General features: G+C 38.9%; 1 protein-coding gene across 3 annotated transcripts in view; it reads right to left on the bottom strand.

Annotated features, from left to right (window-relative positions):
* Window positions 1-313: 313 nt before the first annotated feature.
* Window positions 314-18,549, bottom strand: part of stag3 (STAG3 cohesin complex component) — a 35,283-nt gene continuing 17,047 nt past the window's right edge. For all 3 annotated transcript variants that reach the window (XM_030062482.1, XM_030062483.1, XM_030062481.1), the window contains 19 exons: window positions 17,921-18,035; window positions 17,166-17,269; window positions 16,100-16,192; window positions 15,360-15,452; window positions 14,483-14,683; window positions 13,475-13,542; window positions 13,304-13,391; window positions 11,455-11,535; window positions 8,700-8,792; window positions 7,867-8,035; window positions 6,885-7,018; window positions 6,180-6,281; window positions 5,400-5,533; window positions 4,848-4,970; window positions 3,960-4,150; window positions 3,134-3,329; window positions 1,631-1,717; window positions 1,082-1,172; window positions 314-734 (listed from right to left, as the gene is read on the bottom strand). In XM_030062482.1, coding sequence (XP_029918342.1) covers window positions 687-734; window positions 1,082-1,172; window positions 1,631-1,717; window positions 3,134-3,329; window positions 3,960-4,150; window positions 4,848-4,970; window positions 5,400-5,533; window positions 6,180-6,281; window positions 6,885-7,018; window positions 7,867-8,035; window positions 8,700-8,792; window positions 11,455-11,535; window positions 13,304-13,391; window positions 13,475-13,542; window positions 14,483-14,683; window positions 15,360-15,452; window positions 16,100-16,192; window positions 17,166-17,269; window positions 17,921-18,035 — 2,211 coding nt within the window. In that variant the 3' untranslated portion in view covers window positions 314-686. The remainder of the gene's footprint in view (window positions 735-1,081; window positions 1,173-1,630; window positions 1,718-3,133; window positions 3,330-3,959; window positions 4,151-4,847; window positions 4,971-5,399; window positions 5,534-6,179; window positions 6,282-6,884; window positions 7,019-7,866; window positions 8,036-8,699; window positions 8,793-11,454; window positions 11,536-13,303; window positions 13,392-13,474; window positions 13,543-14,482; window positions 14,684-15,359; window positions 15,453-16,099; window positions 16,193-17,165; window positions 17,270-17,920; window positions 18,036-18,549) is intronic.

Here is an 18,549-nt window from a genome sequence, read left to right as displayed (position 1 = left end):
AAATAACCTTGGTACTGAGCGTCTGTCACATTTGTGAATTAATGCCCCTTCGGCATATCTGGATGCACCTGGTATTATCAGACCTCCATGTTTTCTACATTATTACACTGTGGATTTATTTCCTCACCTTCTGACCACATTAATGACACAGTTGCTATGCTCAAAAGGTCTGTTTTATTACACTTGAAATTATTAATAAGTGTTTGTCAAAAAACAAAAGCCAGCAGTAAACAACAATGCAGGATATTATGAAACACAATGCCATCTGTACCATCAGAGGAACATTATCATGACATAGAAAAAAGGCAGAAGATAAGTCATGTCCAAAACAAAGACACATTATGTGAACACATAAACCTGGCCAGCATTGTTTCCTTTTTTTTTTTTTTTTTTTTTTTAACATTAATAGCCAGCCACATTTCTGGAGGTTATGATGAAAACTGCCATAACAGAATTGCTACAATGAGTGACAAAAAAGTAATAAATTATTGAGATTGAACTGCATCCATTTTATTTCAGGACGGGTTTCCTTGTCGGCATATTTTATGCAAAGAGTAGATCACCCTAATATTTTGTACACTCAAATGTATTTAAACCATTGAAATCCAGTAGAACTACAAAATGTGGTAACCTAAATACTTCAGAGGAGATATTGTCCTGACGTGCTGCTGGCCTCTGAGCTCCAACTAGAAAAGGTCCTCCAGTAAACTGTTTGAGGTGTAATGGGTCGAAGGCTGCAGGGCAAAACAGAGAGGAACAAAGCATGACCAGAGATACACTCCTTAATATTTTTATCACAACATTTTACGTGTTACTATTTATATATTGAAGGCCCATATCAGCTTGAATCAGTAGTAACATGTATACAATATGTGATATTAGGATCTTTTCAATAAATTAGAAAAATAACTAATATTCTGAAAATGAGTTTTTGTTTGTATTTGTGGTTATTGGTCTTATGGTGATTACTGACTGGGGATGACAGTTTGAAAAGAATCATAGGAACAAACATGGGTAGACTGAAACACAACACTGTCCACGCTTTACTGAGATTTACTTCTTGACATTTATATTTTATTACCATTGAGAAGTGAGTATCATGGTCAGAGTCGCTTTCAAAGTCCTCGATCTCAGGCTCTTCTTCCATATTATCCTCCTCAATCAAAGACAGCCTGTGGAGCACAGACAAATCTCACATCAATTTCAGCTGACAGTTCTTTGCAAATAGGTATCACTTAATGACCCCAACGCTCCCGAAATGATTTATCCAACATTGGGAAAGCGAAAGGATAAACAATTCACTGTACATTTTGTTTGATGTAAACATGATTAAATAGCCTAACCTTCTGGAAACAAAAAGATGAATACAAACCTGGTCATAAATAAATAAAATAAAATAAGATAAAGTACTCTGGAAAAGACAACTCACATTCACAGTTTTTGGCTGACATCATCATCTCACTTTTTGAGACCAGATCCTTCAGCGCATATTTCAGCGTTATTGAACAGTGAATCACAAAAAAATAACATGATAAGTAAAATAAATAAAATCAAAGTTTTTCTATTGCTATATTGTGTTTTCAAATTCTTAGCAGAACATGGAGCTGCAGTTGCAGGTCTGAGGTCTTACAGAGTCAGGTGAGAGTCCAGGTCATTCCGAGTGGAGGAGAGGACAGGCTGGCGCCGTTTACTGGGCTTCACCTTACGCATCTGGGGCCTGGAGAGCAGGATATACGTAAAGCTTCCTCTGTCATATTTAGCCAAGGAGGGAGATTAACTGCAGAAAATATCTATAATATAGCTCTGTATTGTCCCTATCTACACTCTGTACATCTACCTTTATGAGAGAAGAGAGAGAGGCTGACTCTCTGGTGTTGCTTACAGTTTTTTTCAATTGCTTACACACATTTTCAAAGCTCTGTGTCTTTTTCTCAAAACTTTACACACAAATCCAACTACTGCTAACACAAAATGCAAAATGCGCCCTATCTACTGCAAACTGAAACACAGTATTCAAAATATTGTAAACACATCTCAAAAGCAAGCATTTGTCTCACATCACAAACACATCTCCCATTGTATCACATACTTGTGTATATCATTTACACACTGTTGCTCTAAATCTAAAGCTCTTTTGTTTCTATGGATTTTCTTGATATATTGCCATATAAGAGTGAAAATATAGTAGCATGCAAAAAGAAATCAACACAAGCAATAATGGAACCAAAAATATTTAATTTTCTGAATAAATCAGTTGCTGCATTGTGCAGCATCAAAGTACACCAACCATCACATATGGAGGAGAGTGTGAGTGCGTGCGTGTGTGTGTGTGTGTGTGTGTGTGTGTGTGTGTGTGTGTATGTGTGTGTGTGTGTGTGTGCGTGTATGTATGTGTGTGTGTGTGTGTGTGTAATGCCGGTTCGGGGTGAAGCGCTCAGCAGAGACAGACGGTACCCCACATCTTGACCAATCACGTGCGGTTTTCGCAGAAAAAAAAAAAAATTCGGCTCCTGGAAAAAAAAAAAACACAGCTCCCAATCAGGAGCCGGTCCGTTCGCAAACGACCCATCACTATTCCAAAGCGTCCTCCACGAACCTGGACTCGTCATCCTCTGCGTCTTCCTCTGACTCCCCTGGCTCTCTGCATCGTTATCCATTGTTCAAGACAGATAGTTTTATAGGCCTATGTCAAGAGTGATTGGTTGGTGTTCAGTAAAGCAATTATTGTTTACACATGTGAGGACAGAGTTTGAGGCGCTGATGAATAAGTGTGGCATTTTGATTGGTTGTGTTTGAAATGGGAAATCAAGTTACTTTCTGATAGATTTTTATGTGTTAGCTAGAGAATTGTGTGTATTGATTTGCAAAAAGTGAATAGCTAAATTGAAAACTGTGTCAAGGCTGGGAATTAGTTTATGGTTTTGCTGATTTGAGGTGAAGTTGTGAGGTTTGAGTGAAAGAGTTTAGAAATAGTGTGATATATAAAGGTTTTGTGTGTAAGCAATTGAAAAAACTGTAATACAGTGACAGACATTTACCAGCATTGGCATGTGGCTGGTGTTAATTCTTAAACCCTGATATGGAGCTGGTAGATATTTTTTTCAGATGTGTCACTGCACAAAACTCAACATACGCTTGTGAGAACTCATCCTCAGACACTGGCTCAGTAAGGTCGCTGCCTTTATCAGGGTCTTTGGCTCTGGTATGCACGGCGGCCACCTGCTTGGCCTGCTGTCGCTGGGCGGTGGAGGTGAGGGCTGGGGTGGGCAGGTTGCTATGGATACTGCTGCTGTCCAACCAGGATCCTCTGCTGACACTGGACGCCAAACCTGGAGGAGGTAGAGGTTTAATTCAGTACATCAGCGTTCCCAATGAATATCAATTGAAAAATTCCTAAATTGTTGAATTTCCATGACCTAAAAGACATGACATGCTTTTTTTTTTTTTTTACACTATGCAAACATTTTTTAACACACTTCAGATTCAGAGGTGTTATTAAAGTTTACTATTCTGCTTTATTCTACAGGGGAAATTAAGATATTTCTTTGACTTCATTGTTGGGAACAAACTTCTGAAAATTATAGGACTTCAAAAAATTCTATGACCCATGGGATCCTTGGACCATCTATGACTCTAGATGAAGGGTCACAAAACACTGAGGAGTTCAATTCCCACTGGGACCCTCTGGGAAAATATATGAACTAGTGGAAGCAAAACAAAGAATTCAACTTGAAGTACCATGCAAGAAAGCATCTACTCTGCTGAAGTGTCCTTGAGCAAGACACTGAATCCCCACCAGCTCCAGTCTCATAGCTGACCCTGGCCTCTGACCTCAAGTCAGAGGAGAATTTCCCTACATGTATCAATGAAGTATCACATTATTATTCCCATTTATCTATATTGTTAATGGGTTTTTTGTACCCTTGAACAATGTGTATGTGTTTGAGTGTGCATCTCACCCTTGGCGGTGGGCCTCCTGCGTTTAGCTACAGGGGTGTCGTGTGAGGACGGGGTGCTGCTCCTCTCGCTTCCTCCTCCTCCCTCTTCAGTGGGTCTGGATGAGGAGCGGCTCTCTAAGGAGCGCCGGTACATTCTGACTGATGGCCAGGAGAGGGCAGCCCTGGGACACTCTGCTTTCAGGAATTCAGACCTGGGAGGGGATGACAGAGAAACAGAGGCATGAGGACAAAGACCAAGGAAAACCTTTGTGTGGCTGCTAAATTTTATTGGGTTTCAATAGGTTTTTACCATATCAAATATTATATATTTTACCATGACTAATATATGAAGAAAATAAATGTATTAAGGACTAGCACATGACCTGAAAATTCTGTTTGAGTCATTTCTTCCTCTGAGAAGCTTATTTTAATGTCCAAAACCTAGATTTTAAGAGTACCAATTCCAAATTTGAGTTGTTAATTGAATATTATGGGTCAAATCCATTGCTTTACTGAATATGTAAATATTTATACAATTAGTTTTGGATAAATTTGCAAAAAAACAAACAAAAAAAAAAAAAACAACTAAACAAAAAACACCAATAGAATGAGTTTTCTCCATCTGGAAATCTAATCTACATGTGAAAAAGACAGAAAATGAAGTATTTTGTAATTAATTCTCTAATGCTACTTGTCGCTCTATTGGATTTCAGTAGCAGGGACACTCTCTTAATAAAATGCATTATACAGATAACAGCTGTTGGCAGTGGGCCTGCTTTCATGTTGTTCCTCAGTGAGGTAAATAGAGGGCAGTAAACAGTGTGTACGAACATGTGAAACAAACTTTCCCGTGTATGAGTAAATGTTTGTGTGGATATAGTTGAGTTTGTGTGTGTCATTGTTCCTCACAGCAGGGTGCGATCCTGATGAATCAGCTTGAAACTGAACTCGCTAAGGATCTCCAAGAAGGCCAGGTTGGGTTGCTGCGGCCCTTCCTCCTTTGGGTCTCGGAAAGCAAAACGTATACCATCCCTACGAGCACAAACACAATAGCACACACACACACACACAATGAATACGACAGAATAATTTAGTTTAGAAAGCTACTTTTAAAACACTGAGCTACAGTACAGTTGTAGTTACAGCTGTCATTAAGTCAGTTTCAGCTTTACAAACAGATGCTTAAACTGTTAACTGGACAGCGTTATTGAATTACTTTTCCTTGAAGTGTGGCATTTCACCATTAGCTCTGTGTTGATAATCATTATCATACAAGAGGAAATGCAGTGTTTTGCAGGATCAATATATGAGACTGTTTCTTTTCAGTCATTTTGCTGCAGTAACCCTCCACCCACCTGGACAGGGCCTAAGAATGAACAATGCCTACCCTCAGCTTACTGAAAATTCACCCAGAAACACTGGTCTGTGTGTGTGTTTGTCAGAGGAAAGTGTGTTACTGACGTGTGTAGGGCCACAAGTGGCTTGCGGACACGATGCAGATCAATGCCAAAGCTCATGGCAAGCTTCTTGGCCAAATCTTTAATCTCTCCAAGTTCTTCCCTGCTTTGGTCTTCTGAAATCATCTCTGAGAACAGCTGAACAAACACACACACACACACACACACACACACACACACACACACACACAACTGCCTGCCTTATTCAGAACACAAGATATTCAAATAGCTCCTGAGAAAAGGACAGACTATTTCACTTATTTGCTGGCAACTCAAGGTAGAAACAATTACAGCAAAGTACTGAAAGGTGATTTGAATATGCTCTTCTGTAATTGCCAATCTTTGACACCGTCAAAACTAATCTGTTAAGCTTCATTCATCAGGTACAAATAGGTAACCATGTAGGTTACATCAAACATTATCTGAGCCAGCTCTGTTCTTTGGTGAATTATTTTGTGCCATCTGAGTACTGCACAGTCTTTGATACTAAGATATTCATGAGAGTTCAAGTAACAGATGAAGTGATAAAAACTGATGTGACACATTGCTTGTGAAAGAATAAATAAAAAATAGTGAAATCTGTGAAAGTGGCTTGATAGCGTAAGATGATACGATTAACAGTTAAACATTTAGACCATTAACATTTAGACTTACAACACAAACTGCAAAATTCTTACTTGATGTTTAAGGTATGCCACTAATTATTTAATATTTTGTTTTGAGAGCACCCTACATTCATTGTGGCTATAGGTTCATTATCAATATATCAGATATCAGTGCACACCTGCTGCAGACACAGACAGACAGTCTTGGCACTCTGCACCGGATTGATGAGCTTGCTCTTGCTTATTGTCTCTTTGATGATGTCCCCAAAGTCTCTGTAGTACTACAGAAAACCAAGAAACAAAGTTATTCAAGTGATTCGTCACTGGTCTCTCTGGATAAGAGCAGTGGCTAAAATGTTTAACCTGTTAAAGTAATATTACATTCTTGTTATTTCTGTGCCTTTCAACCACTGTTCCCTGTGACTCATTCTGTAGCACCCTCACTGGTCCTAAAAAAGATCTTCTCACCATCCTCCATACACTTACACATTCCCTCTTTTATTTGCATTTTCCCTTTGACTAACTTGTTCTCTGTAACCCTGTTTTTTGTTTTTACCTGAGTCTATCTATTTATCTTTTCTCTCATAACAATCTTCTCTTCCTACTTTGCCTTTTTATTACTTGTTCCACTACCACTACCCGGTTTGTCCTCTTCATTTCCATTATTTTGTCAGGCAGCCATTTCATATCATGAGGCTTTAGAATGAAGCCTATGGATTATGCTGTGCACAATGCATATAAAAATACAAAAAATATCCTTTTTTTATTCTCTACATAATATTTCCCATCTTGTCTTCTTTGCCTCCAGTTCCTCCTTCCCTCCCAGTCTAAGATTTGATCTCTATCCTCCTCCTCCAGGTCTGCCTCCACCCCCCTCCCCCCACCTTGCTGTAGTGCTTGAAGACATCTGTGGCGGCGCTGAGGTCTAGCACTCCGTAGATGACGAGCTTACAGTAGCCAGCCAGCTGATTGCGCTTTCGCTGTAGGATGGATATCTTCACCTCCTCCTCATTCTCACCTGGAAGAGACAGAGCGCGAAGAAGGGGTGAACAGAAGCGGAAGATGGGGGAGTAACAGAATAATAGTTGAAGTGGGAAATGTAGACGGGGAGGCAGCAAGAAAGCTTTGAGGTGTTGATAAGGCACAAGCAGAAAACATGCGAGAGACATACAATGTCTCAGTTAACTGATGTTCGGCTTGGGAATTGGCAGTTCTTGGTGAAATACAAAAAAAGAACTGTTATAAAAACACATCTAAACAAGAGGTCAAAAACTGCTGTTCTAAGGCACAAATGGAAGTAGGCGCTCTTTGAGAGAGCTCTGGTGGTTAAACTTAAAATTTTGTTTCTAAAAGACTACATATCCATGGTAAAAAAAAAAATAAATAAATAAAAATAAACCCTTTCCTTCATATCATTCAGTATTTCCAAAATACACAGTATTCAATATTTAGAATTCTATTTTGACAAAGAAATGTGTAGCTGGTACACAAAATGCATATAGTTTGGTATGTGTTACCACTTTGTCAACAAAGGACTTTTGAGGCTTCTGGAAAGTACCATAATTTATCTGAATTGTGCACTCCTTCAGTAATGCTGTTTCTTCCATATACATGTGCTGGCCTAGCTCTATTCAGTTTGACTCAGCACATGGTTCAGTTTCTCTCTGCTGATGATGAAGCCCTCTGACGTCGCTGGAGCCCACGTGAGGGCAGGTGCGGCGCATTTCGGCCCTACTCTGGAGGGGTGGCTCAGCACAACTCAGTGTGCTTAAACTGTTAATGGAAATGCAGATCAGTGTGGCACAATGCCAGCACAGAAGTAGCTGTCACTATCACTTTTCAACAGCCATTTGAAAAAGGGATTACCAGCAAGCTCGTCGTCTTCGGGGCCAGTGAAGATGTAGTCGAGGAGAAAAGCAGCCATCTCAGAGCGAAGGGGGTCAGAAGGCAAGTAAGCAAGAGTTTGGAGGGCAGGCTCGGAGCGAAATGAACCCACACTGTACAACAGCAGCAAGTCACACAACAGCTCAAATGCCTGTGGACAAAAGAACAAACAAGCTTTTTTCTTATTCTTTTTAAATTCACTACTCATTAAATTTTATTTCAAATAAAATTTAGACATGGTTCAACATTGATTATATACATAACATGGATTGAACAATGCATTCTTCTGTTACTCTGCCTAATTACCAGTTTTGGCGTGACTACTGATGTTTCTATGTTGCTTGGCTCTTTTTTTGGATGGGTCTCCAGTCTGTGACTATGTGACAATCCAATTTCCAAACAAATTCACAGCCCTGCAGCTAGGAGCTGGTATTTGGTAAATTTGTCTGAGATGGCTTATTTTATATACCTGTCAAAATGGCAACCTATCTCAAGCTTAAGAGGTTCTCCTTGATCTTCACTGACAAAACTTCCAAGTTTTCTTTATCATACGTGAAGGCTACCCATAGTACAGACAATGAGACCCTCTTGACAATGGAGTTAAACAAGAAAAAGTAGATGGTGAACATAGAGACACTGAAATAAAGTTAAAAAAAAAAAAATACTCAAGCAAAATTATTTTGAAAAAAGTGAAAACAATGAACAAAGAATTTTAATATCTTTAAATAATTAAGATACAGCCTCAGTTATCACAATGATATGGCTGCACTGTTACCTTATTTGGAGGATGCTGCTCATGAAAACAAAGCTGTTACCTGGTCTCTGATCACAGCCTGGCCCAGAGACAGACACGTCCGACACACACTGCAGAACGAACGCACCTCCTTCTTCAGACGCCTTAACTCCACCTGGTGGAAACGACGATGCAGGGAGGAAGAGCAGAGGGGGAAACATACACACCAATATGTGCATTTGTGGCCATTTAAGAAAGAAATGTAAGGATAGTTTTGATCCACCAGACACTAAATCCATCTCCCATTTTCACTGATTTACTAGCCAACTGGGATTTAAGACTAGGTATTAACAGCAAACAATGGTGGTCCCTGTCAAGTATTATTATTACGATGTAATAAAAGCAAAATATACTGTCTCTCCTTTCAAATGAAGGTCAAAACACAGGAGTATAGAACTTGAGTTTCTAAGAATTAGTGTCTTCATCAAAGAGTCTGTGTCCTCCAGTTGAGGGCCCAACTCTTAATTTACCAACATTTGTTTGATTTTAATATCCCACCCTGCATAACTGTTTATGTGCAGTATGTGTGTGTAAATATTTGCTTGTACAGAAGGTATGTGGCATCAGTTTGAGTGCTCTTAGAAAGTATGAGAATGGACAAGTAATCAATATAGTCATGCATCAGGGTGGGATTTGTTTGTTTTTCGCTTTGGAACTGGTTTAGTTAAACACACAAGTGGTTGCTTGAGTAATCATGATGCCCTGGGGTGGGGTGGGGTGGGGGGGGGGGGGGGGGGGGGGGGGGTGCTGCGTATTTGTGTGTGTGTGTGTGATTATGTGAGTCAGAGAGATGCAGGAGGAGTGAGAAAGGGTATGAGAGAAAGAATGAGTGGAAGATTGAAGTTATATAGAGCAAGACACACTGAAGACATAGAATGAGAGAGACAGAGCAAGCACACAGAGAGAAACTCAGTGTGTGTGAACCAGTGAGAGAGAGCATCTTTCAACAGTCGACGTGGGGTTGGATGCTCTCAAACAGATTGCTGTGTTAATTGCCTGCTGTCTGCACAGCTGGTGAGTTGGTAAACAAGATGGGCGTGTGGAGCTCCATAAAAATGCAGGATGGCCACCAACATGATTACCATTAGTTGGCTGCGGTGGGAATGGCTTTTATAAAACTATCATGCAGACCAGGTAGGCTGGCATTCTCCAACAGTAAGTGAATGTTTTACATTCTCAGTGTGTGAATAATGCGGGGCAGCAGTGACATGCTGCAGCAATAAACCAGGAGAAACACAACCAGTACATCCAATTTACAACAGATAAGAGACATTTGGCACAACACAGAACCTCTTAGCTGCTTATTCCTTGTACTAAACAGTAGAAACACATACAATACTGCAGTCTGGAACACAACACTGTTTAGCTGTATCAATGTAAATTGTGGCCTTGAGGAGCTTTTTGCCTTTGTAAAATACTGGCATATCACTTTTTATATCATTTTAATATGAGAGAATACAAATAAACATTTCATTTTAGCTCAATAATCACTACATACTAAGTAAATGTTAATCCTAATTTGTTAGTGGACTAGTTATAAAGTAGCACACAATTTATAATCACTATTGACCATTATTCTTTATTTGTCTGCCCAAACATTTGACTGCCAATCTAGTATTTATTTTGAATTACTGACTAAAACTTAAAATTGTTCAGCTTCTTTCAGAATTACATCTGTGTCTTGGTGTTCTAATTGGTTACTTCAACAACTTCAGTGTGCAAAGTCATTATACATCACTGTATTATAGACTTGTACCGGCTTTCACTCCGTTTCATCGTTTCGCTCTCTCAGTCGATCTAGCAACCATCCATTAACATCCCAATAACCACCTACTGCACCCTAGCCACCTGCTGATGCAGCCTAGCAACCACCTAGAAACAACCTAACAACCATCTTGAAATCCCTAGCAATCACCTTGTATCACAGTAAGTGTATTTTCCAAATGTTATCTTTCTGCTAAACAGTTCTTAAGCAGAAAATATAAAAAGTAATTGCCGAAATACATGCTGGAAATGCTAAAAACTAAACAGCAATCAGTGATAATTAAGATTCCACAGTCAACCTCACCCCCCTAAGCATTTTACAACTGCTTTACCTGTGACTCAGGCAGGTCTGAGGATCAGAGTAACTGATGCTATAGATGCTATAGAATGAATTTAATCCTCTGATTAGCGGGTCAGCTGACGTTATGAGTTACAACTCAGTTACAGCCCTTTTTTCTGATGGAGCTACTGGAAGGCTGAGAACAAGGTCACAGTAGCTGCTTTTCCATCCACATATTCTTCTGCGAATTATGATCTGTATGGTTGTATTATTAAAGAAGAAAGACTGAAATGGAAAAAAGAAAATGTTGATCAAATTTGTAGATAAGAGGTTATGTGACAGTAATGGAAACACATTTACCAAATGCATACTAAAACAGCCAAACAACTTACTTTGTGCTAATGAATCTTTTTTCTTGTGGTACATGTTCTCTGATGGAGCTACTCTCATAAATCCTATTTATTTGCTTCAACCCAACACATGTAAATGCAACAAAATTTGCATTTTATTTTCCACAACAGATTAAAAGTTTACTTAAAAGTAACTTGAAAGGTGGATGGAAAAATAACTACTGAGATGAATCACTGCTACATCATTTTGACTTAAAACAGCTTTACCACCAGCACAGCTGACATACTGCAGCTCCTGATTCCTTAAGAAATACATTAAGAGAGCAGCATTTAGGATTAGAGAAAGAAAAAAACATAGCTTTTTTATAATGTAAGACGAGCACCTCGGTTGGCTTGGAGCTGACCGCATTCACTTTGGCCCAGAGCAGGTGGAAGGCAGCACACTTCAGAGCTGACACCATGAGCTGAAATTACACAAAGGGAAGTTAGTCAGCTTCTGTGTCAGCTATCACAAGGACATAAAGGTTTTGTGTCTATGTAAATACTAAATCTTCCACCAGTATCTGTTTTTTAAGATAAATTCGGACACATACACACCATGGAGCAAAATTTATTTACCTTTGATTGGTGGATTATCTTAACATATGATAAAGTACTGTGACACTTGATTTATCCCTATTGGGAAATTCACTTGCCCCTCTCAAAAGCGAACAAAGGTTGGGAACTGAAAAGATTTAATCCGTGCAGATTGCTTAATAACTACTTCTTACCAAGCTGATTCCTTGACGATTCCCTTCTGATATTCAGTATATTATCTAAGTCCAAAATACTGCTAAATAAAACAAATCTCCTCATATCACATTTTTGATATTGTGTTACTCATGACATCTCTAAATGACTTCAGCATCCGAAACTACACACACATCACATACTGTACACTATGTGAGTGACTGGAACATTTGATGGGAGGCAGTGGGACTTAAGGTCGCAGAGTGTGGATTCAGTTCAGTTCTCAGCAGTACAGGAGCAATTTCCTTGTGGCTTAACTGCAATAGACTAGTTTGCCCTTTTCTAAAACTGAACATGCTCACTCTGCTGCTGCACACTTTGATACATTACAGTCTTGCAATCTCTCACCTACAAAAAACAAGGAAGCTAAAAACTGCACCTTTTTTCCCAATAAAATAAAAAGGGAAGGGTATAACACTGGGAATCAATTAATTAATGGAATCAGATGTTCCCAACACAAGGATTTCTGTGTTATGCTTAAAGGACACTTAACCAAAGAAAATGTTTATGGTCAGGGTGGTTTGAACCACCTTAAATTGTCATCTCCATAAGCACTCCCAGGGTCCAAAATAAACACCATTTACCTGCTACATGGAGGTAATTTTTTGGTTTGGCTGGTAAATTGTGTTCACCAGTCAGGTCGCAAGTAAATTAGGGGTGGGTGATATAGACTTAAAATAATATCACAATATTTCATGTTAATTTGCTGTAACAATATTCAGGATAATATGAAAAAAAGACAACAACTACAATGTTTTCCACAGAATGACACTGTACAGTAGGGAGGAGATAATAGTTGAAAAAATACATTAGCCTAATTTCTTAACATTTCTTATTTCACAATCTTAATTCTAGTTAATCCTCCATCTTTAGTGTTTTACTCTATTTGACCCTGCTCAACTTGCCCCCCAGTCAACGATATGATATGGCACAACTCTACAGTAGTTAAGTTGGACTTTCAGCATAAAGCCAGGTTTACATCACTGTTTTTTGCATGCACTGACTGAGACTAATGTCATCCTCACTGTCCACCATATCTATTGTAACGCCAGGCAATCAAATCAAAGCTGCTTCCTGTTTGTCCATGTCTGTCCATGTTTTTGCTATTAGAAACATCTGTGTTATATGTTGTTAGAGATGTGGTAACATATTTCCAGTGTTAAGCCACCAAGAAGAAAACATGAAGATGAAGAAAAAAGTCATGGAGCTCGTCGTCCTTGCGAGAAGTGTCGTCGGAACAACGCAGGGACTGCTGGCTAAAATATGAAGCTCAAATGCACAGTATGTAAATAATGCATGATGCAGTTTTATGGCTTGTGACAAATATCTTGGGTAAATTTGCTTAGTTTACTTGCCACTGGCAGATGAGCCAAAAAGTTAATTTTGGATCCTGATCACACCACCACCCTGTCACCCTGAGATGAAATTATATTTATCTCAAACCTCCTTGTCAAGGTCTTTGCTCTCCACTCTGCTCTTTAGAAGCTGAAAACAGGGATCAAACAGCTTCCAGCCTGTCAGGTCCATGGCACTGTAAACACACACACACACACACACACTTGTAATCAGTATCGTCTGGGCTATGTGCATGTATAAGCACTCATACACACTTGCCTGCTGAATGCTGCAATTCTCTTCAAAGCAGTGGCTGCACTGTACATGTCATCTTCATCTGCAGTACCCTTATACATAAATGTACACACACAAACACACACACACACACACTCACACACACACACACACACACACACACACACACACACACATATTTTATTTAATGCACTTGTAAACTCGACGGCATTGAAAATGAGGGTAACCTCAATGTCCATTCGAGAATAAATAAAGGTTGAATGAATTTTAAGGGAATAGTTGCAATGGATCCAATCTGAGTTTTTTTTGATATTACAGGGAAACCATTTATTAAACATTAATTAAAAACATCCCATATTAACTAGACATGTCTGCATGTAGATTGATTGTAGATTGTAGATGTAGATCTGCATTGTGATTTGTCTGGATTACTGCTGTACTTTGTTTTTCCCTCAAGCATCACTGGACAGCACCACAGTTTTACTCTTTTTATCTGCTGTAACATTACAATGAATAGTCAATAAAATAGTTGATTTAGAGACACTGCTTTTGAGCTGTAAATTTTTTTTTTTTTTCTGAGTAATGGAGCTCAAGTGAAATTGGAGTTTTGAGGATGATACCAATATCAATACACAAGAATAAAAAACATCTGATAATGATATATTGGCCTAATATTTTTACAAACAGAAATGAATATTTGAAAAAAAAAATCCTCAAATTTGGTAATCAGGTAATTGCAAAAAAGATGTATACTGGAATCCTGATATTATTTGAATAATACATTTATGAAGGTGTCTGCTAACTCATTGATCAAGACAATATTGCAAATGATAGGGTCCACTAGACAAACTATAAAATGATAACATTGTTTTTAAATTATCACAAGTACTTTTGACTCCAGTGTTTTTTTTTTCTAACCATATCATAATCCGATATAAATATATCTGGTACATCTGTGAGGAGCTAATGTCAGCTTCCACTGTATATATGAGCATGTGTGCTAAATTTTGCATTACCAATGCACTCGCCTACCTGCAGCAGATCATTAACAAAGGTGTTGAAGCACTCAGTGAGGCGGTCCAGCAGCTGGCTGAACATCAGGCGTGCACGAGAGGAGAAGGTGTAGCAGTCCGAGCAAAGGGCACTGGCCAGGCGGGCACAAGCCTCCAGAACGCCAGTAACCGTGTGCTTCTGCACGATGCCACATACCTGCGACAGCAGCAGGTCCAGACACTGACAGAGAGAAGGGACAGGTGGGGGAAAGGAAGGAGCACAGGCAATGTCAAAGAGAGGGAAATCACCGACTTGTTGTCGTATATGTGGGAATATGATACAGGTTATCAGATTTGTCTGCATCATTTGGTTAACTTTTATCCAGGGCTGTCAAAATGAACATGTTAATGCATGTGATTAATTTGAGGACCATAACGTGTTATTTAAAAATTAATGCAATGTTGAACTTTTTTTCCCCTTTTGACCTTGTGTGTGACGTTACATGATGCAGAACATGCTTCTACTACACAGCATCATGTTTTGATTGATATTATCTATCCAAACCTAACCACGGTCATTTTAAGTTTGTTTTTTTTCAAAGTGAAAATCACAATTATGATACAAAAATGACCATTCCACTAAAATCCTTAAGTATAACGCAATCACAACATTTAACAATATAGTGAAAAAATAAAAACATGTCTAGCATACCCCCAGTATTGACTCAAATGAGTAGTGCAATGTAATTATTATTAAATTGTTAAATATATAACTTTAGGTCTTTCAATTATGGCAAATATAACTTTTCAGATTTCAATCTTCATGATTTACTAAGAGGGAAAGAACTGCACGATAGAAAAGGAGACTATCACTTCAGGGAAGTTCTTTCAGTCCTCCAGGTGCCCCGCCCTCCTACCTTTTCGAGTCGTCCAGCGCTGCTGTATGCCTCCAGGTCGAAGTAGAGGGGAGCCTTCAGGAGGAGGCTCACCTTCTCTTCATCTGCTGAGTACTGGTTGTCAGTGAGCAGACGATTAGAAAAACAACACATTTGTGTCACTTATGTCATGGTCACTGAAATACAGCACTATGAGTCTACTCAAAACAGACCAGTGGTTAATTTTGTTTCTTGGCCAACAGTTTGAGAAATTAGTAATTAAAGCTCAATTAAATAAAATGACAATTGACACATTCTTCTATTTAGAGTGTTGCTGGCATGATAGTGACTAAAACATGGGAAGAAAAGGCAGAGAAAAATGAATAGAATCCAAAAATGGTCTGCAAAATGGGACTGCAAACAATGCAGGCTACAAGCATTGTGATTGTTCAATTGTATGGTCAATATCTGAAATTTGTATGATGTGGTTAGTCACAACATATATCAAGCAGACCAAAGGAGGAAAAAAAAGATAATGGAGGAGAAAGTTTGACATTGTAACATTACTTTCTGGTGCAGAAATTAAGGTGCAAGTGCAGAAATTTCCAAGAATGCGTCAGTCATTGCATTTTATACATTTGGATGTTTAGCAATAACGGGTCTTAGCAGGTAGACAGTTTAGTAGCTGGAGCCATTTATGTGCAATAATTTTAACTTAGTAAGATGAGGTATCAGATAAGACAATAAAATAAATTATTAAGGGTCATTTTGTGGCTTTGTACCTTGGCCAGTAGCTGCGGCAGTAAGGGGATGAAGTGTGCTGTGAGGCGTCTCTTGTCTTGAGCCTGGCTCTTCTTATCCTTCATGCTGAGGATCTGCTCCCACATGTGTGTTCAATAGTGTAGTTGCATGCCATGCCAGCAGTCCAGCCATGCATATACAAGTATAAAGACAAAAAGCATTCAGGTATGATGTCTGAGTGTGTGTATCCTCTGAGTCCATTCAAAGTCACGAGACCACAGCCAAGTAAATCAATTAAATTTTAAAAATTGGAAGGCAACGAGCCCGGGGCATTCTGGTTGTTGTACAATTTCTACCTTTTGAGCAAAAGGGAAGACCACAGCCCCTTTTCTCTGGTCATGTAGCACCAATTTCAAAAATATTTGAGCCTTTCTACTAGACAGGCCAGTCTGATGAGCCTTGATGTTAAAAGCTACAATATGCAAATGACATGTAGCCTGAGGCTGAGGAAACTGATTCATAAAGCCACCACAGCTGTTGGAGACAACAAATCATTAAAATGACTGCAATGAAAAGAAAAAAAAAAAAACCCACCTTGATCTACTATGTTTCTTCACTGGTTTTGTAAGGTGTACATTAAGCTGTGCTGTTCTTTTAGTGTTCTTGCTGTGGCTGCTGAGTTTTGTCACAATCCTACTCACCACTGGTTGCACCTCAGCAAATGTTACATGCCCAAAAACAACAATGAACATCACTGAAAAGCCAAATTCGGACAAACGTGAACTGTATGCACATACCCACAAAATCAACACCCAGACCCATATCATGTTTGATACATCCCCACCATTTCTTTATATTATTTACTGTTAGAAGGTTGCATATTGTAATTTCAAAGCTTTTGTTTTTAGTAAGTATGTAAAGTAAATATTTTTAGCCCTGTAGGCACCATAACTTGGACCAAAACAGGAATGAATGTGGGTCAAAAACAAAAATTTACATTTCCCCCTAGGCAACACTGCTGCATAAAATTACAGAGGAAATACAAGCATGTATTTGTGTGTGTGTGTGTGTGTGTGTGTGTGTGTGCGCATGTGTGTCTGTCCTCACCTTCTTGCCCTGAGCCCTTCCAACAGGAGGGTTTGCCTCTGCTGCCTGTCTCATGGCACACACCATCAACTCTATGAGAGCACCCTCCTCCTCATACATCAGATCTAGCAACACAGAGAGAGTTTAAAAAAAATCATTCACTGGTGATGTACCTATTATTCCTGTGAATTTCCCAGTCTGGGATCAATAAAGTATACCTATCTATCTATCTATCTATCCTGGGTCCATTTTGTTGTTTGGTGGTGTATTTTCGTGTGCTTGTGTTTACCTGGCCGAACATGCACCACAAAGATTTTTAATAGTGTTTTTTTTTTTTTTTTTTGGAATTATGTCAACCCAGCAAATTTTTTTTTTTTTTTTTTTTTAAATCAAGCTTTTTTTTTTTTAATTTGCTTTTTCCTAGACTCAATATTTTGCATAGACATTTTATCATCATACAGGAAGAAATTTATCATGGAAGAGGCAGGGATTTCACTATCGACAGTAGCATTAATGGTACAGAATCCTGAATCCTGAACTTGGACATAAAAAGTAAGAACTAAGGAAGGCTAAAGTAAGGCTTTGAAGGATCTTACCCGAGTATGGGAAATTAGACCAACAATTTGTTAAATGCTAATAAAATTATGGTTGTGCCTGCTGAAGTTTGTAAACTTAACTGGCCATGTTTGCAGGTAATCAACCATTGTTTAGAGGGGTGCTTTTTATTATAAAAACACCTTTTGAACAATCAAAGTGGTTCCGTGCCCTGGTCTTACCTTGTCGATCACCTTCCTTCTGTAGCAGGAGTGCCGTCATGGTCTCCCAGTCCCTCAGCTCCGAAACTGCCACACCCCACAGACTGTCCACCAGGTACGCTCCATGTTCGTGGAACTGGAAAACAAGCAGGGGGAGCGAATGAGAGGGAAGGAGTCTGCTTCTCATAAGATGTTGATATTTAGTCAGCCAGCCCAGGTGTATAAAGCCACCTAAGATATTTTTTGTTTTAGATTAATTTCAGCTACTGAGATACTGAAAGTTGATGCAACAGCCCATAGTTAAAAATAAAACAACAAGAATAATAATAAAAATATTATTAATAATTATAATAAATTAGCCCTATGACTCAATGTACTGTGTAGTACACAGCTGAAATTGCAAATTTTATCCAGACATTTCACACAATCCTGTGACTTTTGGACTGAAGCAAATGGCTACCAGACTAACCAGTTTATCTGTGAGCTTATTACACATTCAGAAACACTACTCATTCCACACAGCACTGACATCATGGACTTTTCCTTCATTTTCAGCAGAGACACTGAATAGGATAATGATTACTGATTGTGTGCACTCTCTTCCCCTCACAACTAAAAGATAAAAAGCTATGCCAAAACCATGGTGAGGG

Source organism: Myripristis murdjan, chromosome 10 (assembly GCF_902150065.1).
Source record: "Myripristis murdjan chromosome 10, fMyrMur1.1, whole genome shotgun sequence".
Classification (NCBI taxonomy): Eukaryota; Metazoa; Chordata; class Actinopteri; order Holocentriformes; family Holocentridae; genus Myripristis; species Myripristis murdjan.
This window is presented reverse-complemented; position numbering and strand designations above follow the sequence as displayed.